At 37.6% G+C, this 27,167-nt stretch overlaps 2 protein-coding genes across 4 annotated transcripts in view; one reads left to right on the plus strand and one right to left on the minus strand.

The window, feature by feature from the left end:
* The first annotated feature begins 1,916 nt into the window (after positions 1–1,916).
* LOC124642792 (dual specificity protein phosphatase 1B-like) lies at positions 1,917–2,627 on the plus strand. Its single transcript, XM_047181447.1, has one exon. It carries the CDS (start codon positions 1,917–1,919, stop codon positions 2,625–2,627), a length of 711 nt encoding a protein of 236 aa, XP_047037403.1.
* Positions 2,628–9,524: 6,897 nt separating this feature from the next.
* Positions 9,525–27,167, minus strand: part of LOC124642644 (zinc finger protein GLI4) — a 109,279-nt gene continuing 91,636 nt past the window's right edge. For 2 of the 3 annotated variants that reach the window (XM_047181196.1, XM_047181195.1), the window contains 17 exons: positions 22,090–22,182; positions 20,959–21,192; positions 20,477–20,663; positions 18,800–18,943; positions 18,259–18,421; positions 17,754–17,948; positions 17,386–17,550; positions 17,088–17,205; positions 16,676–16,851; positions 16,335–16,433; positions 15,662–15,821; positions 15,129–15,246; positions 14,674–14,817; positions 14,260–14,350; positions 13,796–13,963; positions 13,327–13,467; positions 9,525–13,076 (listed from right to left, as the gene is read on the minus strand). In XM_047181196.1, coding sequence (XP_047037152.1) covers positions 10,953–13,076; positions 13,327–13,467; positions 13,796–13,963; positions 14,260–14,350; positions 14,674–14,817; positions 15,129–15,246; positions 15,662–15,821; positions 16,335–16,433; positions 16,676–16,851; positions 17,088–17,205; positions 17,386–17,550; positions 17,754–17,948; positions 18,259–18,421; positions 18,800–18,943; positions 20,477–20,663; positions 20,959–21,192; positions 22,090–22,182 — 4,520 coding nt within the window. In that variant the 3' untranslated portion in view covers positions 9,525–10,952. The remainder of the gene's footprint in view (positions 13,077–13,326; positions 13,468–13,795; positions 13,964–14,259; positions 14,351–14,673; positions 14,818–15,128; positions 15,247–15,661; positions 15,822–16,334; positions 16,434–16,675; positions 16,852–17,087; positions 17,206–17,385; positions 17,551–17,753; positions 17,949–18,258; positions 18,422–18,799; positions 18,944–20,476; positions 20,664–20,958; positions 21,193–22,089; positions 22,183–27,167) is intronic. The other variant, XM_047181197.1, reaches the window with a different exon arrangement.

A 27,167-nucleotide genomic window follows, 5' to 3' on the forward strand; every position in this document is an offset into this window, starting at 1 on the left:
ATACGTATAAACTTCTTTACAAAAGAAGAGAGAGAAATTAAAAAAATGTGCGGAAATCGTGCCCAAAGGCTGCATTGCAACGCTGGGTGGCAATGCGTAAGTAAGGTCATGGTGTAAATAAGTACCTATTTCTTTTAAGATTATATCGATGAGATTCTATTCCTAAGATAAAGGAGAGAAATGAAAGCGGAAAATATAACATAAGCGGAGCTCAAATTACTTGAGAGGAGTGCAAGAAGAAGACATCTAAATCCAACGGCTCACTACGGGAGATGCACTATATCCAATCGATTTTAACCACAAAGTGAGTCAAATTTACTACAATATATGACGAATCCACTACAGCATGACAAGAATCCCGCATCCCCGGGACTAATCCTCTTGAACAAGAAACTGTCACCACTACATCAATGATTTAACCAATGTCGTGCTCTCGGCCCACATACAAAGTAGGTCACATTTGTTCGTTACACGGAGTAAGGAAAGATGAGAGATACCATAATGTAGGTAGGTCAGGCGCTGTCTTCTAGGTCAAATTCTTACGGTGAACATTACTAAAACGATCTGCTACGAGTGAATTGATGAGGCGTTCGGGTTCTTTGAGTCTTTGTCAACGATTTTTCTTATAACATCAAATGGTCGCGTCCAAATAAGGCGTATAAGGGCGAAAACAGTAACATCTGCCCGTGACCATGGATACTGTAAGGAATCCGAAACGTCGGGATTAAATAATATGAGTATATCCACCATAAAATCTGTAAGAGTAATTCTAGTTAAATCCCTACTAATATTTTAAAAAGTTGTGTCTGTCTGTCTGTTACTCTTTCACCTCTAAACCACTGAACTGAGAAAGAAAGAAAATCTTGAGAAAGAACATAGGATAGTTTTTATCCCGGACTTTTGAAGAGTTCCCTTGGAAACGCGATATAACCGAACTGGACGCAGGCGAAGCCGAGGGCGGAAGCTAGTGTCTAATATTCGCGTAAGTGTCAAGAAGTAACGTTCCTCGTTTTCCGCACATCCTCATTTCGGCGCGCTAATTTCTTAGGTGATTTTCCATTATTGCACCTCCGCTCGTCATTTTGTTCTCCATGGTTCGTTATTATTACTAGAATGAGAACGCCAGGTATACATGTACTGAAGCTAAATACAAATGCTGACTCAAAGGAATTTTGTGGCTGAACGAAGTATTATTGAGCTGTAGTTCGGGGATTTAATTGGTGGAATTATGATGGTGATAAAATTAGCAACAGGAAGAATAATGTTTTTAATTGAAGCTCTTCTAAAGCCTAAGGTCACTTATATTAAGCAAAAGTAAAGAAAACACAAGTTTATAAAATGACAAAGAAACGTTGTACGAAATAAGTAAACAAGTATCCAATCTAAGGTAAATAAATTCATAGAAACACTAGAAAAACACGCTTTTATAAAAGCAAACTTAATTGTGGTCAATGTTAATTACAAGAGCTTTTTGACAAGTCCAAACACAAATATGATACAATGATCCATTTCATATGTTCCGGCTCCATCATTTGACCGATTTGGTACTACAGTACCATGTTATTGCATCAGAACTACATAAAGCTGACAATTTTCCTGACGCTACCATCATTGGTAGATGTTTAAATTAGTTACCTTAGCTTCTATTACATAGTAACGTATACGTGTGGACATAATAAAAGCGTGTTAAAAATCCAAAGATTATTCACATCAAGAAGGATTAAACTAATACGATGACTGGCTATGTCTTAATTCTGACAGAAAAAAAAACTAAACATCCTACGTCAAATAACTCTTCCTAAATGTCATGTCAAAAATACAAATTCTGTGTACAGACTTTTATAAAATAAATAAAACAAAACCCCAAAAAAATGTGAATAATCAAAGAACATGTGAAATCACACAGAAACCTTAATATGATAAGTGTCAGAGGGTTGCTTTTGGTAATGTTGAGAAGCGCCTTCATCGTCGCCTTCCTCAGCATTCCCAACCCTGTCGTCGCCTTCACCGGTCTCAAGAACTGGTCCAGGAGAGCAATATACCACAAGGTCGACCTCTGCACTCAATCCTGTTACAGCCAGATCATCCCTGGGCTCTACCTAAGCAATGCGAGAGCAGCAGCCGACAAAAATGTACTTAGACGGCTTAATATCACCCATGTGCTCACGATTGAAGCTCACCGCCTACCGAAATCAACTTTTGCGGATTCCAACATTAGCACACTCTTCATTAGGGCCTACGACACTCCTCAGACCCATCTCCTGCCCTACTTCCCGATGGCCAACGCCTTCATCGACGAAGGTCTGCAGAAAGGAAACGTGCTTGTCCACTGCCATTTCGGAGTATCCAGGTCCGCCACCCTCGTCATCGCATATATCATGGAAAAGTATAAACTGACTTTCGAACAGGCATTTGTGTACGTGAGGCAAAGACGGAGGTTCATTAACCCCAATCCAGGGTTCATTAATCAGTTGAAGGAGTACCAGAGATTGAATTACGACGTGAATGGATTCTACAGGTTCGAAGCTTATATGAATGTGAACGCTAGGAAACACAAGTATAAGATAGCGTCCCTGGCTGCTGTGGTGGTGGGGATACTCGTACCCCTCGCTGTGTTGGTGGGCTAGGGCTGCCCGCTCACGTCACACTTCTTCAAAGACAGATAATCGGGCTTTTTTGACGTTCTGAGTCGGGTGATCGGACCGATTTTTTGTAGGACGTGTCCGTTGCACTAATGATATCAGTGTGTTATATTTTCCCCTACAAAAAATCGGTCACCGATTATCGGACGTGGGCGGGCAGTCTAAACACAATAGTCGCATTTTTACAAATCAAGTGCTAGTTTTTGTAGAAAAATAAAAATACTGCTGTAATGGCTTTTTTGAGGATTTTTCTCTCCTAGTAATGGGTATTAATAATTATGAATAATCATGCGATTGCTTACAATTTTGAATTTAATAAATATGTTACATGATTATGTGATTTCTAAGTTTATGAAAATAAATAAAACGGCGATCTACTAACACGTCTTAAATCATTATACATTTTGTTTTTTTAAAACACAACCTAGATGTTACCTCAGTGAGTGAGGTCCACCAAGGCCAAAGCCTGCCGGGGCTGCGGGATTGTTCGAGAGAGTTACCGCGGCCCTGGTACATAAAGGGCTTAAGAAGGAACATGGTGGGTTTCAGTCGGTAAGAGTCTCACACTTACTCACGCTGCACCCACAGCGGGAGGTGTCATTTAAAGATTTCCCACCATAAAATCCTGTATTGTTACATATAACGGCTATATTATATCACCATCATCATCATCATCTTAGCCATAGGACGTCCACTGCTGAACATAGGCCTCCCCCTTTGATCTCCACAGATACCTGACTATATTATATCTGACTAATATATTCAATTTAGCATTCTAAGCAGTATTTTGAAAGACGAATTTACTGAAGCATCGTATCGTAACTAATCGTAAGTATCACACAATATTAAATTACGTAAATCCATTTCTCAATAAAAATCAGGACCAATCTTGTTAGCAGAAGAAAGAAAACAAGGTGAACTAGAAACATAGTGAATTGAATACTAAATTTACCGCAGAAACATGTTTCTCTTATGTAAACTTGTAATTCTTTCATCGTTATGTACAAGACCGTAGATATTTTCAGTCAACATCTGTTAATAAACATGATAACTATAAATTATGGAAATCACGCGCGGCGTCAACTCTTGCGCACGTCAGGAAATGCAGTAGTAATATCATAATTTATCAATTTGGTATTAAATCGGTAACACACACTTACAACTAGTTGTTCCCTGCGTTTTCACATCTGCACTCGTATAAAAAATTACTCTGCTATGTATATGTCCCCAGCGGGGCCCAGCAGGGCCAAGGCCTGCCGGGGCTGCGGGTTGTTCGAAAAAAATACCGCGGCCCTGGTACATAAACGGCCTATGACGGAACACGACGGTTTTTAGTCAGTAAGAGTCTGACACTCCCTCACTGCTGCTAACCCACAGCGGGAGGGGTCATTTGATGATTTTTGACGTCGGAAAAAAAAATGTATATGTACCAAACATTACTCAGTTCAATACTTTTAGATAGACAGAGTTACTTACTTTGGCATTGACATATTACTAGCCGTTTTCCTACCTACCCAACTACCTAACTACTACACGTACCGAGATAAAATATAATCCATGTTTCTCTGGGATAATCTAGCTTCCCAATAGTGAAAGAATTTTTCAAATCCGTTTCAGTTTCAGAGCCTTTTGTGGTTAACAAAGAAGCAAAACAAACCTCTTTACTATATTAGTACCTATAGATATTACTACATGTAAATTTCGGGCTTTCTCTGGAAATCCTGAGAAGAAGAAAGAAATAACGGAATTATAACTTTTAAATAGAAAACGAGCGACTCCGGCGGAAGCTAGTTTAGCAATAAATTATCCAAATCTCAATTCAAAATGGTTGAAAAATATTTGTTTTTTCGTCTCAAAGTTTTGTATCTCAAGCTTTGCGATTGCGCAAGATTTTATGAATTCTTTTTACGTAATCACCATTTTGTAATTTAGCAATGTGTGTACTATCATTTTATTTAGTTTAATACATATTATTACGTGCCAGGAGAGATCGTTCAAACATTTAATTCTTGTATTTATCACTCTTTAGAAATTGGCCTCGCTTGCAGCTCTTAACGTTATGCGTAAAATCTAAATAGAATTATTTAATTGGGTATCAGCTGCGTCCCACGGTTTTACTTATGTTGTGAGGAAATTAATTCACGAATTGGGAAATGGGAACTGAAATATCATTATATTTAAGCATTTTTGTATTTTCTGTTTTAAGTTCATAAAAATAAGTTCAGCCGTTTTATAACAAAAGCAAAAGATACAAAGATGCACGAAAGTAAATATTATTTTGTAGTTTCTTACTTAATAGTACTAGCCGTTTCCTTCGGTTTCACCCGCGTCCCGTGGAAAATACATTTTGTACCGAGATAAAATATAACCTATATTATCCGAGGTTAGTGCCGCTTTCCAACAGTGAAAGAATTTGTCTAATGGGTTTAATAGTACCTAGTTTCGGAGCCCTTAGGGTACAAAGAAATAGACAAAAAAATATATTCCTCTTTCTTATATTCGTATATTTGAATGTTCTTATGTAAAAGATTCTCGCAAATGTTTTCGCAATTCGCGTCATCTAGTTTCCGTTTTGATCGGTTGATTGTCTCAATATTTATGAAAGTGCCCGTTACTGATGTTTGTGCGAATATTTAGACTTTTCTTCGAATATTGTAATGTAGCTTATAATAAGAAATATCATCTCCAGAGCCTTTTCCCAACCATGTTAGGGTTGGCTTCCAGTCTAACTGGATGCAGCAGTTGAATACCAGTATTTTACTAGGAGCGGCTGCCTATCTGACCTCCTCTACCCAGTTACCCTGGCAATCCAATACCCCTAGCTAAGACTGGTTCTCAGGCTTACTGGCTTCTGACTACCCGTAACGACTGCCGAAGATGTTCAAATTATACCCCGTATTTACTAAAGACCACTAATGAGTACTTGCCGAAGACACCAAATTAAACTCACAACGCATTTAAAAGTAAAAATTAAAGCTAGATTAAACTAAAAGCAAGTTTATATTAACAAAGTCGTAAATGATCATGAAATATACGGCCTTAAAAGATATTTTGTTAATAAGAAAACTCGCTGAAAACGAGTACATGAGCAGTTAATCCAGACGCTGGAAAACATATGTCATTGCCAATTGTAAACAGCTTCATAGACAACTAGAACAACCCGTTTAAATATAATTTATTACTCTTACTTTAGTAGTACTTGGAACTTTGTGAGAATTTCAAAATATATTATTCTTACTTACGGAATTGTTTTGTGACTTATTTCGTTGCCCGGGTAACTGGGTTGAGGAGGTCAGATAGGCAGTCGCTCCTTGTAAAACACTGGCACTCAGCTGAAGCTAAACATAGTTGGAAAAAGCAATAAGTTACTTACGATATTTTTACGGAAACAGCTTCAACAACAACAGTCGGAAGACGACGACGATGGTGCAATGGTCACCACGCTGGATAGCCGAACCTGAGGTCCCGGGTTCAATTGCCGGTTTGGTCGACATTTGTGTGATGAGCATGCTTGTTGGTCGTGGTCAGGGTCTTATGATATGTTTATATATATATATGTAGCTATATGTAGTTATAGTATATCAGTTGTGTTAGCACCCATAACACAAGTTAATTAATAACTTAGCATGGGGCTAACTGACTGTGTGTGAAAAGGTGTCCCGATATAAGATATTATTATTTATTTATTATTCCAGCTATCAGTTTAACGCAAAATCATGTAACGCAGTGTTATTTTTGAAAATTGAATTTTTTTACATATATCAGTTTTTCATTCACTCGTAGATTTTTGTTAGCAACGCAATATAATTTGTGACGTCAATACAAGCATTTCACATTACGCCACAATACAAAAAATGGTATATTATGTGGGATGGTGTTTTTGTAAATACTCGGTTTTTATTAACTCCCCTATGTACACTCTATGAACACTATGTATTTCCTTATGTACACTCTATGAACACTATGTATTTCCTTATGTACACTCTATGAACACTATGTATTTCCTTATGTACACTCTATGAACTCTATATATTTCCTTATGTACACTCTATGAACTCTATATATTTCCTTATGTACACTCTATGAACACTATGTATTTCCTTATGTACACTCTATGAACACTATGTATTTCCTTATGTACACTCTATGAACTCTATATATTTCCTTATGTACACTCTATGAACACTATGTATTTCCTTATGTACACTCTATGAACTCTATGTATTTCCTTATGTATACTCTATGTACTCCCCTATGTATTTCTTTATGTACACTCTATTAACTCTATATATTTCCCTATGTACACTTTATTAAATGCCTTTGTATTTCCTTATGTACACTTCATGTACTCACTCAATTTTTTTTTCTTATGTGGTTTATCGAATTTGATGTAACACTGAAATTGTCAAGTGTGTGTTCATAAACCTCTGACTTTCTGGAATTGAGATTCAGAACCGGATTCAGATAGGTGATTGAACTAAAAGAAGCATAGGGACCCACGTAAAAGAACACATCGCCGATGTCAAATACCGCCGTCCAGCAGTTTGTGAACACTTGACAAAGCCCAGCATTACATCAGATTGGATCATCATTAAAATGGCTTGAAGTGTACAAAACTTCTCGAATACTTAAGGTTTTCCTGTACACATTCATCCACCCATAATAAAAATGAACGTGACTGTGAACTGATATCCTCAGCAAAAGTACGGACCTAGCAAATCGAAATTATAAAGCAAGAAACGCCCTAAAACATGATACAAAAACAATAGACATTTGCGAACACGACCGTCATTCTCAAAGTCTAGAATAGAAAAGCAAAAATAATCCGTTCTAGTTTAAATTCCACACAGTTACGTCACTAGTCGAGAGTTAAAATAGAACACATTTTATTTTGGAATACCGTTGCCAGCAGACGTATCAATAAAATGGGTTTATGTGAATGTATTGGCTAAATACATTTCGCTAGGATTTTGGAATTATCTCCATGATTATATTTGGTTGGAGGTCGTTTAGAATTTCGAGTTTCGTTGTCATATATTTTGATCATCATCATCATCATCATCTCAGCCATAGGACGTCCACTGCTGAACATAGGCCTCCCCCTTAGATCTCCACAGATACCTGTTGGAGGCGACCTGCATCCAGCGTCTTCCGGCAACCTTTATAAGGTCGTCTGTCCACCTTGTTGGTGGACGTCCTACGCTGCGCTTGCTAGTCCGTGGTCTCCACTCCAGCACTTTTCGACCCCATCAACCATCTGCTCTGCGAGCAATATGAAATTCGAAGTTCACTGTCATATATTTTGAATTTTGAAAAATCCAATCCAATATGGCTGGGATTCTATGCGTAAATTATAAGATCTATGGACAAGATGAGATGTTACTTAGATAATGTTCATTATGTACCTATTTTATATTTATCATCAGAGTACCTAATGATATGAACTTAATCATAATCACCTTTTAATGTACCCGTCGCGTCATGTCGATATTGCACTGTTGTCGCTCCATCAGATTATGAGCCGTACCCTGTGTATATGGTATGTGCTGCGCAGCTGGCTGATCTCTTTCTAGAACGGCTGCTGTGGCTGACAATCGGTCTGGACGCAATTACTACTACTACTTCATATAATGGAAAAGATAACTTTGCTAATAAAATAAAGAGGAAGCATTTATGTTTGATTGCACAATTGCACCCTAAAGGCTCCGAAACTACAAAACGAAACGAAAAAATATTTCTCTGTTGGGAAGTTACTTTGTCTCCGAGTAACACAAGCTATATTTTATCCGGGTGCGGGAAGAAGTTCCGGGGTTGCTGGTGGATCAAGGGATCAGTTATCTATACTTATAATAAATCTGTAGAGAGGTCAATTCTGTACATTGAATATATTTCCAAAATAACTATTAGGGGGTGATTAGTGATCGATACTGATGCCAAAAATGCAATCAGTAAAATTTTTGTCTGTCTGTCTGTCTGTCTGTCTGTCTGTCTGTCTGTCTGTCTGTATGTTCGTTATGGAAACAAAAACTACTGGACGGATTTTAATGAAACTTGGCACAAATATTCTTCATACTCCTGGGCAGGTTATAGGATACTTTCCATCACGCTACGATCAATAGGAGCAGAGCAGTGAAGGTAAATGTTGGGAAAACGGGAGAAGTTACTCCATTTTTTAAGCTTCCGTCGCGTGTGCAGCCTTATTGGTTACAGCTACACAGAAACCATGTACGACGGAAATATTCTTCATAAAATTATGTAAAAAATATCCCATGGCAGCATATGTCTATCTTTTATGGTTGACTCACAATGACACGTAAAACTCTCGGTAGATTAGCAGTTCGGAGCTTTCTGATTTTATTTGTCTACTATTTCGTTTATAACACTCTCACTCACACTAATTAAACATAGTTAACAGTATTATCTATTAATTAAAAAAAGAATGATTTAAATCGGTAAAGAAACACCAAAGTTATACATGAAAAACGGTAATAAGCCACCGCGCGTGAATACTGAATCACGCACGCTATAAGGATCATTTTTGTGCAACGGTCGCCGCGCTCGACGCGACTCGCGGCGCGGTGGCTGCGCGAGCTTCATACAATATTTGGCTGTTGGTGCGATTGATGCGAATAGACGTTCAGAGCGTTCAACCTTATTGCGCGACTTTTAGTTTAAATATTCGTTAAAATTACAAATTATTAATAGTTTACATTTTATTACTTAAAGAAGCAGTAAGTACGCATAGATTTAGATAATTGGAGGGGCTGGTGTTTATTATTTCTTCCTCTCTTTGCACAAAGTCCGACTCTAACGCGGACGAAGTCGCTGGCAGAAGCTAGTTATTAACTATAATTGATATTATCATAAATAAAATCACCCTAATACTTTCATAATAAGAAAATTTTATTTAATAGTTTCATTAAAATATCGTCACAGATGTACAGTTTGTTCATGAACAAACATAAAAACAAATAATTTATTAGACATACACAGTTCTCCCTACATACATCTTGTGCGTTAAATAATCATTAACAAGTACCTATTAACTAGTAATCTCAGTATAAAGTAGGAGACTCAAAGTTATTAAAACAATGATTCATGTTCATATTGCTTTAAGTAAATTAAAAATATAAACTAAATTACATTTAATTGTTACTTACTTAATTACATTAAAGATTCAACAAGAACAGCTATGTAAAAATTCTAGAAAAGGCGATTATTTTGTACAAAGTTTCTTTTTTTATAATTATTTAATTCTATTTAATAATCTCATAGATCACTCGTTGTTTGGAGATCTTTAAGGCTTGGGTATGACTTGTCATTTAACGCAAAAAAGTCGCCGTTAACAAAAAAAAACACGAAGTATGTGACTGTCTTTTTCACTGCTTATTTCTATCAAAAAACATTTAATGAAAGTTAACAGTCAATATGAACACTATTAACAGTTACTCTTAAAGCCAGAATGTACCTTAAAAATTAAAATTATAAACTAAAGGGTCATACACCAAGCCGTACAAACTATAGATCTCATTGTATAATTATTTTTAAAGATTAATAATTATTAACAATAATAATTCTAATTAATTCCTCATAAGGCACTTATAACCTTGTAAATGTATGTACAATGTAGCTTTGTACATTTGAAAGGCACTTATAATTAAAATTTACATAAACAAGTATATGTAAATGCATTGAAACATTAAATTATTGTTCTAGATTCTATTTGGAAGACTTTATAAAACAGATTATGTACAATCTTGCAAAAACGTTGTCTTTTTTAACAAATGTATTTTTAGATCTAGTGTACTTTTTTATATAAAAATGTCTTATCGTTTTCTAATACTCTAAACTTATCAACCATTTATCGAAAGTTACTTTTGAGGTATTTACGATTTTTAAACAGTTGAAAAAAAATGCGTTATGTGATTATTAACAAAATAATAGTCAATAATAGTGTTGTAATAAAAGACAGACTGTGTGTACTTTGATTAATAAGCCTAAATTAAATCTACCAGAAAATCACTTTCTCCATATTTTGATTCTGTAAAAAAACTTGCCAAAAACGAATCAGACCTTAAAATTTATTATAACATTAGTCAGTCTCTGTATGAGAAAAGTTCATTTACAACCTTTAGTTTCTTGTGCACCATTTAACAGATCTTAAATCTACTTATCTTAATAAAAGTTAATATACACTAACTGTCATTAAAAAACTTAACTAAAATAGTGTTCATGTTTCGTAAAACGACTCCATATTGACTAAAGTTCAATCTCCTAAAATGTTCCCTGGACCTAAAAAATCTAATTGGACTATTGTATCATCTGGAGGTATTGATTCTCTTCATAAAACGAAGACAGCGAGGTCTGCAGGTCATTCACAACCATGTTGTCGCCTCCCTGCAGAGGATGAGTGCTACTCGACACCATCTCCGAACTCTTCCAGTTTTCACAACTCTCAACATACTCCAATGTTCTTTGATATGTGTCTTGTCTCATGGTGTTGTTACCATTAGGATTCTTCTTCCTTCCATTTGTAGCTTCAATCTGAGATTGCGAGATATCCCACACTTGTACTTCGCTCGTAGGATTATTCTGACTTCGCAAACTATTCATACTACAGTCCGTTTGCTGTTCCCCTTTCATTTGATTCTGGTTTATCGGCACCCTCGCTCCGTTTATTGGCTTTTGACTCCCAGTGGACATGTTTAAGGAATTCTGAACCGACTTCTGCATATTGTGCTTGTTAAACTGGTTTCCTGGGTAATCCCACTGATTGTATGGCCTCTGGTGGTTGTAATATTGGTTGTTGTTTAACATCGTTTGGTTGTACTGATGGTTGTTTTTGGGAGGAGGAGGGCCCATCACATTTGCTGCATTCACAACCGAGTTGTATGGCGGTGGCTGAGGATACTGCATATTCTGGCTGTATTGAGGGTTCTGTATCGGCGAGCATTGGTTCTGCTGCTCGCAATAATTGTTCATCGTCCCTCGACTCATATTCCCACTGTTGTCTACACTCATCATTGAAGATCTCGACATTTGTAGCGGATGCATCTGATTGCTTTGGTTCGGATAACTCACGGGTTGATAGTTCATCTGGTTGTTGTAAACCATGTTCTGATTAGCCATTTGATGCATGGGCATCTGGCTCTGGTTATATTGCTGCATCATTTGGTACTGCTGCATGTTTTGACTCCTCATCACATTCTGATTTTGGACTGGGTAAGGCGGAGCTTGGTTATATGTCTGATTATGGTATTGATTCATGTTGTTTCTATTCTGTACTTTAGCGTTACAATTTCTATTGTTAATGTAATTTGGATTGACTCCCATTTGAGGACCCTGGTTCATATTGATATTCATCATTTGATTTTGGTTCTGCACCTGTGCATTCATTGACATGTTCGACATGTTTTGAACCATAGGACTAGTCATACCTGGTCCCATAGGACTTTGAAGTCCTGGATGCATCGGGCTTGGCATACCATGGCTATGTGGACTGGCAATGTTCTGACCCATTGGGCTCGCCATATTCACCATTGGACTAGCCATGTTTTGAGACATTGGGCTTCCGATATTGTTGTGCCTTGGACTCATCATCATCTGGTTGGGCATTTGAGGACTCATTAAGCTTTGCATGCTTTGTGGACTCATCGCGTTGTGTTGAGGAGACATGACGCTCATCACACTCTGAGGGCTCATAACGTTGTAGACGCTGGGAGGACTCATCACGCTGTGAGGTACGTTATGTGGACTCATCACACTTTGAGGACTCATAGCACTGTGAGGCAGACTCTGCGGACTGAGCATGCTATGCGGTAAATTCTGTGGACTTAAAACATTTTGGCTCATCACTACAGTTTTAGGACTCATTGTGTTCTGTTTCTGAGGTAAAGGATTTGGTCGCATTCTGTTCGTCTGTTCCGTTTGATTCGCCGTCATAGTCTGCAACGACTGTAAAGGATTCGTCGACACGTTGCTTGACGGCGGTTTTGTGTACTCTTTCTCACATTTCTCTGTGACAACTTCTGGGATGACTTGTTCCTGTAGCGGAGTAGCTTTATCGTCAGGCGACTTGGAGTTGAGTAAAGAACCGCTGTTGCCCGACATACTAACGTCTAAAGATCTTAAATCGACTGGAATATCACTTATGTTGAGATCACTTCCTATGGCACCTAAGTTTTTAAGTAGAGAATCGTCACTGGTGGCTACGTCACTGATTTTGTCACTGGAATTGTTCGTGTCTTGAACGTCACTATTTGCATTGTCTTTGGTAGAACTTTCCTTGTCTTTAGAGGTTTCCGGCTCAGGTTGGTTGGTGGAGTCAGTCTTAGCTGGTTTTACCGATTCCGTTGCCAATATTGATTGGTTAAGATATTGCATCATTTCATCTGGTATTACCAGCTTGTTCTCCACCATTTCTCCTTCGGCAACCTAAAATGCAGAAAAAGTACATTAGCAATAAATTCCAAATGTGTAAATTGTAATACCCCACTTATATTATAAACGCGAATGTTGTATATGCAAAAACTACCGAAAAGATTTTTATGAAACTAAACAGTGATATAGCATACCCATCAGAACCTATCTACCTCTCTTATGAAATAAAGAGGATAGCTTTCTGATTATTTAAATTCTCGTGTATATACTGAACTTTGTAGGATATAAACTAGTGGATCCTTACCTGTTCCAGATTGACCTCCTGGTTAGGGTGGTGGACCTGTGCGGTGGTGATGACCACGGTGTTGGTGGAGTTGGAGCGAGACTCCTTGTACGTCACCGTCTCCTGGTCATCTTCTGTCTTGAACGGGAATGGAGCATCGCCCTGGAGGAAGAAGAAATAAATGAGTATTATGTTATTAGTTCAATGAAATAAATAGCTGTGGAATTAAAGACTCCCATTGATAGTTCAAATAAATTTGTTTAGTTACAGAATTCGATATATATCTTCCATATAATATTGACATTAAATCTGGTAACATCTATGATATGCCTTATTATACTGCTCAAAATATTTTACTGCAAAAAGCATCTATAAAATGTCATCTAATAATCATTATGTCATCGTAATCTGCTGGACATCTTATGCTGCATCTCATCTGCTATAACTTTCAATATAGGTATAAAAATATTTTTTTCAGGATATAACTTACCACATCATCAGTCCCACAAGGGTACTGCTGGTACTGCGCCTGATCGCTCAAGTTGGACTGCTCGGAGAGTCTCCTCGCCTCTTCCTTCACCTGAACGTTGGGGTCCAGCTCCAGCGCCAACTCCTCAGCCCTGACTTCTGAACAGGTCACTCCTCGGAGAAGTACAGCCTGGAAATTAGGAGACATGGATTTAGTTAATTCGGTATGTACCAAATAGTCTAGAACCAAAGAAAGGATGTTATCTTATTCTTAAACAGGTCCGGGAAGAATTTCCTTAAGGACGCAAAAAACTGCGTGAACAGCTAGTAACCAAATATATTTGGATAATCTTTCAGTTCGTTGATGGAATTTACATGACTGAATGTGAATAGTACCACAATGATTGAAGAAGTAACTTTTCGGTTCGGTAAACCTCGTATCTTAGGAACTTATCATAATATTAATGAAGTAGAGGGACACAATACCTGATTGCCTTGTGAGGTTCTGACGGCTTGCACGGCGGCGAGCGCCGACGAGGGCGCTGGTGCATAACCCACACACGATACTTGACTAGATCTGAAACACAAAGGACAATATGAGTTTTTTTTTCGTACACAGATTTTACGTTAGGTAGGAAAAAACGTGTAGTGCAAGGGAAGTTCCAACAGAGTTCATATTAAGAGAATCCCCATTTTTGAAGTCGGGTAAAATAGTATTTTTTTTTATTTTTGCCTTATGTCTCGAACTTTGCGACGAGATAAGTGTCCATTCATCTATTCTCCCTTGTCGAGTGAACTAGCCTACCCTGACCAGCAAATATTTTGGTCAGGATACCGTAATATTCAAATATCGTCGTCAAGTCGTTTCCACTCTTTGAAATAAGAAACTATTTATCTTACCTTCTACTACTGTCAGGCGAGAGCTGATCATACACGGTGGTATGCTGTGAGACTATCCGCTGCGGCGCGGCGATGCCCGTGGTGGTCGCCACGGCACCAGACACCACTGACGCTTGACTACTCTTGCGGGATATGTCTGATGATCTGGAGGATGAAAAGAATTGGTCATATTATAATTATCAAATTATTCCAAAGATTGGAATATAATTATGCAATAAACATAATCTTCGTCTTTTTATAGCTTCTGGACTTTTATTTTGGCAGGTCCTAACTCCTCTTCAAATTCCAGGCTAAGCCAAAAAACAAGAAGTAAAGGAACTAAGAAAAGATACCACATGATTTGATGGAATCCATAGCGCTGGCGATATATTTATTCGATCTACATTACAGAAAGTATGGACTGTGGTGTCAACAGATTGAACTATTTTATTGTATCTGGTTTAATAAATGCTTACCTTGCACTATACAGACTGCTGCCTGATGAGATGCCTGAATCCCGCCTGGTGTTAGGAACTCCTGTCTTCAGCTCCACTGCTACGCTGGTGCTGCCAAGCTCTGTTCTTCCTTGGACTCCTGGTAACAGAGAAGCAAATATTTAGATATTACAGACAAGACAATAATCTACAGAGAAGAAAACTTGAGGAATTATAATATAGAAGATAATAAGATTTATTTGTTTGTTTCAACACACTATTCCAGGGTCCGATTTGATAAATTAATTCAGAGTTAGATAGCCCATTTATCAACGAGGACTATAAGTTACTTTCATCCGGCAGGAAAGTACTTCTCATCGGGTGCGGTTGAAACTGCTGGCGGTTACTACAAAATTATAAATTCTATTACTTGTATCTTAAATTACCAAAATCATTAAATTATAAAAAAAATAACTCATTTAAATTTCCCTATCAAACTTCAATTAAAGAGGTAAACATTTCAAAATTCTAAAATAGCAAGAGTGTCAGGACACAAAAGCTTTTAATTTACTAACCAGGACCAATATCAGGGTGTGGAGGCGGCATGAGCCTCGCGACGGCCATCTTGTTTCCGAAGCGCGGCGCGTGGTGGTGAGCCCGCGGCTCCCCGATGGCTACCATGGCGCGAAGCATCAGGGGTAGTTGTCCTACTTCTCCTACTACTTCTTGTTCAACCTGGGGAGAGGGTTTTTCGGAATTAGCATTCAAAGTCGCTCAAAAGTAGAAATGCTTCAACATACGAGTAAGTTGTTTATGTTAAATGCACAGAATAGTTGTGTGTGCTTTTTACCAGTTAAAAATAATAAAGGGTGTCTACACACTGCAATTAGCTGGAGCAAGTTAACATGCGCAAGTGACAAGTGACAAGAGCACGCGAGTGTGTATTTCGTTTTAGTACATGCGCGAGGCGCTGTACCCGCACGTTTGGAAAATGCATGTAACTCGCGCATGTGCCTCAATATGCCCAAGCTACTTGCACCTTGTAGATGCACCCAAAGTAACATAATACAGGTACCCAAAGTAACTAATTAAACTGCTGAGTTTATTTATAATGTAGTTGTACTGTCATTTTAAAGATGAGGATTCTGAGTTGTGATAGTTCATCCTCAAAATTATGTCATCCATATACATTTTTTAGGGTTTCGCAGTAAAATCATCGATTCTAAGATTATGAATGACAGAACTTACCTCTCCATCTAATCTGAAGTAAGGTGCCCCATTTTCATCACCGAAGCCTCCAAGAGCTGATCCTCCGAAGTCCAGCTCCCCACCACATTGCGCTGATAGCTGATGGATGAAACGAGACAACTATTTAATAATAATCAAATCCTTTTCAGGTATTCATTGGGGCTAGGATTTACGACAGGATTCCCAAACTCTTGAAAAAGTCAAATCAAAATGCATTGGAAATAATCAGAGAGACATGTGGTCTTTTTGAAACCAATAGTTTTGAAAATATAGGTAACCTTTCTTGGCGGTTGGACAAAATATCAAGAAACTTTGGTAATCAATATAGATTTGCCAAATACCTGATGAGCAGGAGTATGTAATCCATGCGGAATGGGTGACGCTGGGCTTTCGCTCTTGACAGAAGCTGATGACGTATGTCCTCGGATACCAACAGGCACTCCACCTTCTTCGGAACGAGGCGAGGAACCAGCTCCACCACCACCCGATTCTGCTGAATCGTCGCCGCGGCTGCAACCTGGAGAGTGAAGATATGAAGTTAGACTATAAATAAAAACTATGATGAAAGTAGAAGACTGTTATTGGCTTCTCTTTGATTTTGGGAAACCATAGGATATAGGATTGAACACCATACAGCTTGGTTTCGTGCTGAAAAAGCTAGACTTGAAAATAAGCAAATCTGTAGCATAGTCCTAAAAAAATCTGGGTCTTACATAGATAGTATTATAAATAGAAAACAAAGTAGGTATTTACCTTTATGTTTCTTACTGGCGTAAAATTCAGCTCCATGTACTGTCTTCACATGTTTCCTTAATGATGAGGGGTCCGTGTATCTCTTGGTGCATCCTGGTGCTTTGCAAACGTATGGTTTCTGAAAGCACAATTTTGAAATTTCAATGGTGCATGTAGAATTTTATATTTGCTGATCAATATTGGAAGGAGTGGGAAAGCTTTTTGCGGGCCCTGACGAGGAAGTCCTAATTGTGACCAAAATTCTTAAGGAGTAAAGATTTCTAGGGGACCAAATTTTGTGTGCAAATATGTTACTTACCTCATTACTATGCGTTCTGTTCTGATGTTTAGCTCGGTCACTAGCATTTGAAAATGCCTTCGCACATCCAGGGTACTCGCAGGTGTAAGGTTTCTCTCCCGTGTGACTTCGAAGATGGGTCTTCAAGTTTTCTAGCCGAGAGTAAGCTTTGCAGCAGCCTTCGAACTGTGGAGGAATATAAGAACTACAATTAAAACGAATATTTGACAAGGTTTATAATTTTTTTTATAAAATAAGGTCTGAATGACATAAAACTGGTCCTTTCATAGGCGGTTTGAAGGACCGACAATCTACCTACCTACCTACGTAGGTAGTATGGACCTGGTTTCTGAAAATTTGTAGTTTCTACAATCGAATGTTCTACTTACCGTGCACTTATGGGGTTTCTCCCCCGTATGTCTTCGCATATGCACAACCAGCATGTACTGAGCTTTGAAAGGCTTTTCATCCCTGGAGCAGCCCACCCATCGGCATACGAAAGCCTTTTTACTGGCGTGTATGTGGTCTGTGTTTATATGCTTAACTAGGTCATCTTGAGTTGGGAACTCGAGTTTGCAGTCCACCTGGAAATAATGGCAGTAGGTTAGATTTGAACTCACAGGTGTAAGTAAAATTTGCTTGAGATAGATACCAGCACAAATATCGAAATTTTGTAGGTGCAAAAATGACTTCGATTGATGACTATATTCTATCAATTTGGTAACAGTTGAACATTTGATTGATTGAGATTTATGGAAGCAGGTGATGTCGTGGAGACAGTCACAGGATACATTGTATCCAGGTCTGGATAGTTGTTCCATGAGGACCTTTCTATATTCCTCGGTTCTATATAACCCTAGGTGAATATTTAAACATGCTAATAGTGGTACATACCCAATGACAATTCGTTTCAATGAAATCTCCTGGCTCGTCCTTGGAATCCAGTCCATCATGGACCGTGCTTTCAGCGGCTGCTGACAAGGGCTTGTTACTGTGGTGGTTGTCTCTATGACCCATCAGGATCTGAGGTGATTTGCGCTGCGTCATTCCTGATGCACTGTTGACAGAAATTTTATCATCATGAATAAGACCATGGTCTTCCTGAAGGAAGGTACTCTGAAACACCTCAAGATTGTACCAATTGTATATTCGTGTTCTAAGGGATGACTAGTGTACAAGATATCAAATTAAGTTAGTCATTCTAGTAATTATTGATACATGGTAGGTACTAAGTGAACATTAATGTAAAGCATAGTAAAATTACCGATTTCACGCAATTATTACGAATTGTGCAATCTGTTAGTATAGTTTAATCGTAAATTAAACATAACTTGAAAGAAAATTAGCATCGGTGTCTGTTGGAGGCCTTCGTTCAGCAGTGGACGGCAGTTGGATGATATGATGATGATGAAGAAAATGGTCTTTCGATCCTAACCTGTCAGCCTCCATGACACTAGTGACTTCAGGCTGCTGCGGAGACTGCTGCAGATGCTGAGGTGGTGTTCCATCCAGGGTCAACCCTGGTCTCACGTCTACTGGAGCACCCATCAGGAGTTGCGTCGGTGATGATATGTGCGATCTGGGGGTAAACGTAATCTTAATACTCGTAAAAAAGATGCATGGAGTATTTCCATAACGTGCATTTAATATTTGGAAATCAGATGATTCATACGTTTTGTTAGAAGATGCAATGGATTAAAATAACAATAAGTATATCCTTTGATTTACATTGCGCATTTGAAATTCCAAGATTCCGAATAATTGTTATTTCGTGTCCAATAGGTGTATCGAAAGATTGTGTTAAAAAATAAAAGTAAATTCTCCCTGTTTAATATTTATTTAAGTGCCAATTACTAATTTCACAACTTGTTTATTGTGATTTCGTATTCTTAAGTTGTTGTAGCTATCTAAAAATAGTAGCTATGTGAATATACATAGGTATCTAAAAATGTCAGATGATCAATATAAAGAACAAATAAATTATTTTACCTTATAAATAAATAATCAAAATATTAAACAAAACTGGAACTACAGATAATATCGCCAGTTTATAATTAAAACAACTTTATTACCATACAATCCAAATAACCAAAGGAACTATAGTTAGTTATAATGTTAAGATAACCACTAGGCACATGAACTTACTATACCACAGTCGGTACCTTTAATCATTAATCAACCAAATCGGGGTTCGATAAATTCCAATACATTGACATCACTAAGCAATTTTCTAGCTTACTCATATATTCAAGAAATTCTTAGCATAGCAAAAATATTTTTCAAAGCTTTAAGGTCCAGAAAATGGTTTAACCAGTAGAGATAAGATCATCTAGGCATACCGGTATCTCAAATTCTGACGACAAGAAAGGTCAAAGTGATCATTGATGCGAATAATCGCTACTGGCATCCCAGTATCGATAGTAATATAGTTTTGAAAGTGTTTGTTAGTTTGTCCTTGTTTTGTGAAGTAATGGAGCAAAAAAATTGGCTCGCGTTTTTGCTCATATGCGGCCTGTTTAACTACCAAGTAACTTTACTTGCTCTTCACCAAACCAACTACTGAATAATGAACCATTAATAATTTATTCTCATATTTTTTTGTTTGCGATTCTACATGATCACATGTTGTTATTGTATGTATCAATATATACAAACTTTAATATCTACTATTTTTTAAAAGAGTAACCATGAAGTTTCTTGTCCGTTTTTCTCCATAGGAATTCTCCATAGCTATATACCTACTTTTGGAATGAGCTACCAGAATCAAACTTTTTTATATTTTGACGTTCATAAGAGCTTGTAAAGACCTAAATGAAATGATTAGACTTTGAAATGAATTTCATCATTTGTGAATGAATCAAGCTAACTTTACTACTCCAATCATATTAGCCACCTTACCAAATCACGCACAACTACAATTCATAATCAATCTTTTACCTAAGCTCCTTCCCTTATAATCTGTTCCTTCTCGTCTCAATCCATCCTAAGGTTGTCTGGAAGAGGTCGCTCTTAGCGATAAGACCGCCCTTTATGTAACCTACTATGTTTTTAACTAGGTTTATAAAGTAAAAAGTATATCTAAATCTACCTATCTATCTATCTTAGCTCTTACCTATGTATCCCCGCTACGAGATGAGCATGTGCCGCATGATGGGCCGCGGCTGCCGCTGCTTGCTGGTGGGCAGGGTCCATCAAGACCCCTCCCGCTAGCACTCCACTGCCCCCCACCACGCCCCCTCTCGCCAACAACTGCTGCGCAAGAGACGCGTGCGATAGCGAGAGCGCAGGGGATATTGCTCCTGAAAATATATGAAAGGGGGAATTGAAACTTGTGAACAAACCTTATGAATAAGGATGGGAAGCATTTGAAAATTCAACAAAATTCCTTAAACTGTTCATTATCTGTAATTTATAGGCATAAAGGAAGATTTTATAAGAAGAAAAAAATACCGTTCAATCGTTGAAAATGATTCATTCAAAGATTTTCTAAATAAAGCAGGTTAACTTTCAAAACGGTTTATCAGTTTTCGGAAACCCACTAAGAATTGCATTTTAATAAGGTGCAAAACCTAAAGATACAATCAAAATAAGTACCAAAACAGTGCCAATGATCTTCAAACTCACCGGCACTAAGGTGTCCATAGCTGCCCGTAGAAGCAGCTGAAGGTGCTCTCACAGCCAGGCTTGCTGGAGACGCCCTGATCACTGCTGCCAGGTCCAAAGACTCAGCAGAGTAGGGACTCCAGGATACTGCCCTTTTTCTGTTCACTGAGGCACCTATGGCACCTCCGGATAGTCTTAATCTTGTTGGTGAGGCTATTCTTGAACCTGGAGATGAGAAGGATTATATAGTGATTTTTTTTGAGGTTTTTGAAGTAGGTAAAGATATACTGAAACATTTGAACTGTACTTATTTATGTTAAAAGAAGCCATAACTTTCGAATTTGTACTAGATTCCAACAGCAGTTTCAACTCGTTTCCTGAGGGACTTCCCCGTCTCGTATAAAAAGTAGCTTAATATTGTTCTGAAGTGTAAGCTGCATTACTGCCAAGTGCATCAAAATTTAAACAGTATTAATTGCGTGAAAGACGCAATTGATACATACAAACTTTCGCATTTAGGTACTTACAATATTAATAGTATGAATAACTTGATTACCGTTTAGTGCCTACGTAGTGTTTAGCAAAAGCTTTTTATAAGTCAGTTAACTAAAAGAGGAAATTAGCTCGTAAGTTTTTAACTTAAAATAGATGATTGATAGACTAAATTATAAGTGTTCCACTATTATTAAGCTGGCTAAATTACTTCCGGACTATTAAAATGTGTAGGCAGACTAATGACGACGCGGTTGTACATTCTAATTTTATGCAAAAGCAATTTAATTTCGGTAAACATTCTAGATTATTATGCTGTCTTATAATATTAGTAGCTTTGCATGGTATAAAGGAGATATGGCGACAGTCAAGTTGATTGTTATAAACTGATTAAAATTAAAACCTACTTTATATCCAATAGCTTATTGTTCTTCAAGCCCTAGCCAAATCGGCAACAGGTATACAACACATTTAGTCCACTAAATAAGTGGAATCTTCCAAAACACGTTTTCTAGGATCCTTCTTAGATCATTAATCATTCGATGAAGTTTTCTAGACCCTTTAGACCTTGAGAAATGACACTGGAGAAGAATGTATAGAAGATAATCTGGAGAATAAAGAACACCTTACCTTCTAAACTAAGTTGGAAGTCCTGGCTAGCGAGAGTACTGCCAGCATGTAGTTCCGGGTGCAAACTCCTTGCTGCGCTTAAGTACTCTAAACCTGAAACAAGACAAACAATAGTTTTTAAAACAAAAGTAACTAATACTAATACTATTTGTAACCTGTTTTTTAAGGGAAATCATCAAGCATCATCCCGCTTTGGGTTATCAGCGTGAGGGAGTGTCAGACTCTTACCGACTAAAACCCACTATGTTCCTTCTTAAGCCCTTCAAGTATCAGGGCCCTGGTAACTCTTTCAAACAATCTCGCAGCCCAATTTGTGACCTATATGGTCGACAAAAATGAACCCTTTAGGAGGACTAATTCCTAAAACAGATCTTGGACCACATGTGTGCTAGATTTTATTTAATTTAAAACCGTTAAACCCATAAAATAAACTTTCACATTTATAATAATTAAGTGTGTGGGATGAGTCGAGACACACAAAATTGATTAAGACATTTCATAAAATATCTTAAAACCATTTTAAATCTAAATGGCATTCATCTATTGACCATACCGTCTCAAAAGACCAAATCTCAAGACGTTAAATAGAATTTAATTTAAAAAAGAAGAACGTTAAAAACGCAAAGCTATCTAATTTCAATAAACATAAAATATAACGTCTTCATAGATCGTTTTAAAGGCCACAAATTAGCCTGGCCTTAGTCACCGTGTCCGTAATAAGCAAGATTGAGTTGTCACCGTGTGGACACCATTTTGAATATAAAGTGGTCGCTTAGCACCGTATGTGATTAATGTACTACCGGATGTGTTTTACGAGCTATTTCGCGGGAACAGATTTCATACTGACTAAATTGGGAATGTCCTAATATGTCGCCGTTAATTGGGCACCCTACATAATGTGGAAGGTTGGACATGGAGCTACAGCTTTATTTGCATAGACAAGCATTCAATGTAAAACGTGGTGATAAACTACTTTTTGTGAAGGCATTCTGTACCATACGAAGTACGTACTGCAGGATTTTACGAACCACATTGCAGTACTTGAAATGAATAAAAAATAGGACGTTGCTGTATAAAATTAAAACATACCATAAATTAAAAAGTGATGATGCTTTTAGATCAATATTTTTCATAATAAAAATAGGGTGACATCATATGCTTGTTAAAATTAAGGATGGAACGATTAAGTGTTGCACTCATAAAAATATTAGTCATCCTTATTAAAATCTATCCTTCATCGAGGAGGCGGCACTTAAGTAACAAATTTCCATAATAATCACATCTCGAACGTACGAAAACAAACACGCGGCGGGTTCTGAACAAAAAAAGCACAAACGATTTGATTTGTTGATCACGCTTTGCCGGCTCCGAGGCGGGCGTTTTACCCAAAAATAATAGGTTGATGCGAAAGGCGTCAGCGGCCAACAATTTTGCGGACACACGAACGAACCCAACAAGAAAATAATACCCAAATCCCACGAATATAACGTATGTGGTCTCCTTTTGACGCGCCGCTCGACTTCCCAAATTTTTATGTCTTCATCGTATGAGAACCGGCGGAAAACGACATTCGTGTCCTTTACAACGAAAGAAAAAGAAATATCATCGATCGAATTTGAGGCCAATCGACTGAGCCACGAATTCCATTACCCGGCTATGGTCACCCTAACGACATTGTGGCAACCACGCGCAAAAACTTCATTCGAAAACTGTCTTTATGTTTTTTTGGATACAGTCGAATATCGAATGATCGCGGTGTCGAGCGAACTCTTTTTTGTATCAAAATGGAGAGGTCGATCCGAGTCCATTTGATATTGATGTATTAATTTTTATCCGAGTCGATTGGGCGTAAAATTAGTATTTCGATGTTCGGTATCTAGTGGTTTCGTGGTCACGTTTAGCGTTAATATATGAATGTCAATGGCTTTGTTGGGCGGCGTCTTTTGGCCGCGCGCGCACTGACTTTGTAACAGCGTATACTAATGAGACTCGCTGTAAATTATGAGTTTGGTTGTTATTCGAATGTGCGGCGAGATGAAGGCGTTACGACGTGAATTTGTAATGTCGGCGTAGGTATTTTTTACGGCCGCACCATTTTGAATATTCACGGGTCAATAAAATATAAAGGAAATAATATTTCTGTTTAATTATAGTTTTGTGTCAGATTGGAAAGATAGTGTGTTTAAGCATGGGAAGTTTGCTTAAACACTTTTGTTCGACAAAAAAATGTTGCCTCGACATATTAATTACAGTAACAAAAAACCATCAAACAAATTCGTTTGACACCCAATTTCCTTTTCTCCTAGGCGTTAAAATTGACGGAAAAAAACCACTCTCATTAAATCATCAATGTCATAAAACGATTAGTACGATCATTAGTTAGGACGTTGCAAAAAACACCCAGTGTTCACTAACGATGTTTTTATGCTGTATCAAAGGTGGTGCAACAGTGTGATCTCAGGTAGTCGGTGCAAAGACTTGATACCACTTCAGAGAATTTGAAAAAAAACTACTCTAAAGATATACCCGTCATTTAATTTTTGATGAAGTTCTCGTTGATTGAAAGATCTTAAATTGGTGGAAAAAAATGAATGCATTAAAGTGGATGTGAAGAGTATAGTCCAATCTATATGATTAGCGAGCGTGTGTTCGATAGGCTTTGCTGCAACGATGCATGTTTATCTTAGAGCTATGAATAATGATGTTTTGTAATAATAGCGATGGATATTATACTGCATGTCGATTCTATAAAATATCACAACTCACTTCGACATCACTCTCACTTCGACTTCGATCTAAAGGTAGAATTCCGTGGACGCGACAATAGTCAACCTTTGAAAATGTATGACACCGTTGTCGAGGCCCGTGACAGTCGCGCGCGGCCGACGAATTTCGTAAGCTGCTCGCGGCATTGTCAAAAATTTAATTCTGGTTTTACTAAAATTCTATAGATGTTATTAAGCGCTAGACCATGTTGAGAAGCGTACGGCCGCGAGCGGCTCACGAAATTCGTCGTCCGCGCGCGACTGTCGCAGCCCTCGGCAGCGGTGCCATACATTTTCATAGGTTGACTTTTGTCGCGCGCGGCTGCGACAATCGCGACCCACGGAATTCTACCTTAAAGTTTCGTGATTGACATTGTCAAACTACACTAGCGCTTCACTATCGAGCGTGTTGACAAGTTGAACTAAATCAAAGTCGAGATTTTGACAGATTTGTCAAAATCTGTCTATCTATAGGGGAGGTAGGGGAGAGATGGGCAGTTGGGAGACATGATCAAATCAGAATAAAAGGGGGGTCCTTTTATTCTGATTTCTGATCATAGTTTTGTTTTTTTTTAATTGGGTAGTTTACGTTACCGACTGGTAACGGTGTTCATCCATAGACTATCTGTCATTTCTGTGAGTTGTCAAGAACAAACACTCGTAAAAGTACTTAAATATTTTGTTGCGGTTTCGGATCGTTATAAAGAGAAAACTAATGAAAGGTATGTGTATTTTCTATTATTAATTATTGATTGTCAAAATCTCCAGTTACAATTATAGTAAGTCGATGCAATCCACACCTATTATACCTTTAGAAGAGAGTACTACAGCAATAGTTAATGGGCCCCACGTTTTTATTTTAGTCTAATATGACCGGGACCACCTACGTAGGTTGACAGGTAAGTAACTATTTTTTATTTTCTAGTTTTCAGTGCACATAAGATAAAACCGTTTAACTTAAAAGTTTTTTTACCGATTTTTTTAGTGAGGGGGCTGTGCCATTTTGTGCCGGCGGCCATATTGGATTTAATTAAAGGTGTATACAAAATTTCAGACCAATCGGTTGACAGGAAGAGGGTGAAATTTGAATTACTAAATTTGATCCAAGAATAAATAATAAAACAAACGGGGTGAGCAAGTTGAAACTGATTGTAATTTTTAGGAAAGCTCTTTCATTATATCTAGCCGAATATAAGAAATGGCAATAAAAGTTGATAATGATCTGTAAAATCTGATTTTTTATGCAATATATTGTGAAAAAGTGCCCATCCCTCCCCTACCTCCCCTAAAGTATGAAATGACATTACGAATCGAAGTGAAATGCGAGTTGTTGATCGAGTTTTATAGAATCCCAGTACTGGTCACCCAGAGTGTTTTGTGTTTTTTTTATTTATTATTATTCAAAAAAAATATTATCAAGCTTTTTTTACAACAGTTGACCCAGCTTAGTATGTTAAGGGAACAGAAAGTTAAGAGGATTAAAAAGAATATATAAAAAAAACTTTTCAGTATCAAATACGAGCATTTGAATATTTGATATGCACCTTTTATATAAAAATATATTATGGGGAAAGCCTTTTCAGCCCTTTAAAAGCAACACAATATATCTCAACATATTTTCACCTCACAGCAAGTTTCAAACACCGTGCAAACGACCACAAAAACGTCTTAATAAAGTTAAAATAAAATAAAACTCTGTAATGTGACGCATACATCGCTTTAACAACTCGAAATTATATTCTTAACAGCATAATTACAGGTTTGAAGGACTAGCTACACCATCTCTCTCACTCTTATACAAATATCCTATCTCTGTCCCTTTTTAATGGTCCATTTTGGATGCTGTTACTCAAGATGATCGCTGATGATTTATTCATAAACGTTCCTCGTTTATTTTCTTATTTTTTTTTGTAATATATTTTTCTTGGAAGTGGTTTAGAACTGTGATTTGAACCACTACTGGGTTTGAGTCGATTTTAAATTAGTTATGTGTTGTTAGTTAAGTGTCTTTGGTTTTTATTTTTCACTTGGCCGTTTAAAATTATGTTTTTTTAATTGTACTTCTAACCCTGTATTTTCTTGAACAACTTTAATTTTAATGAAACTGACTTTTCAGTAACATCTGCCTAGCCTTTTCCCAACTATGTCGAGGTCGGCTTCCAGTCTAACCAGATGCAGCTGACTACCAGTGTCTCACAAGGAGCGACTGCCTAATCAACTCAGTTACCGGGGTAACCCCATACCATCTAGGTAAGACTGATTGTCAGACTTACTGGCTTCTGACTACCCGCAACGACAACTTAACTGTAAAAT

This window comes from Helicoverpa zea, chromosome 25, assembly GCF_022581195.2.
Source record: "Helicoverpa zea isolate HzStark_Cry1AcR chromosome 25, ilHelZeax1.1, whole genome shotgun sequence".
Taxonomy (NCBI): domain Eukaryota; kingdom Metazoa; phylum Arthropoda; class Insecta; order Lepidoptera; family Noctuidae; genus Helicoverpa; species Helicoverpa zea.

Excerpts from the sequence above, each read along its gene's own strand:
- LOC124642792 (XM_047181447.1), top strand. The coding sequence starts at position 1,917 with ATGATAAGTGTCAGAGGGTTGCTTTTGGTAATGTTGAGAAGCGCCTTC.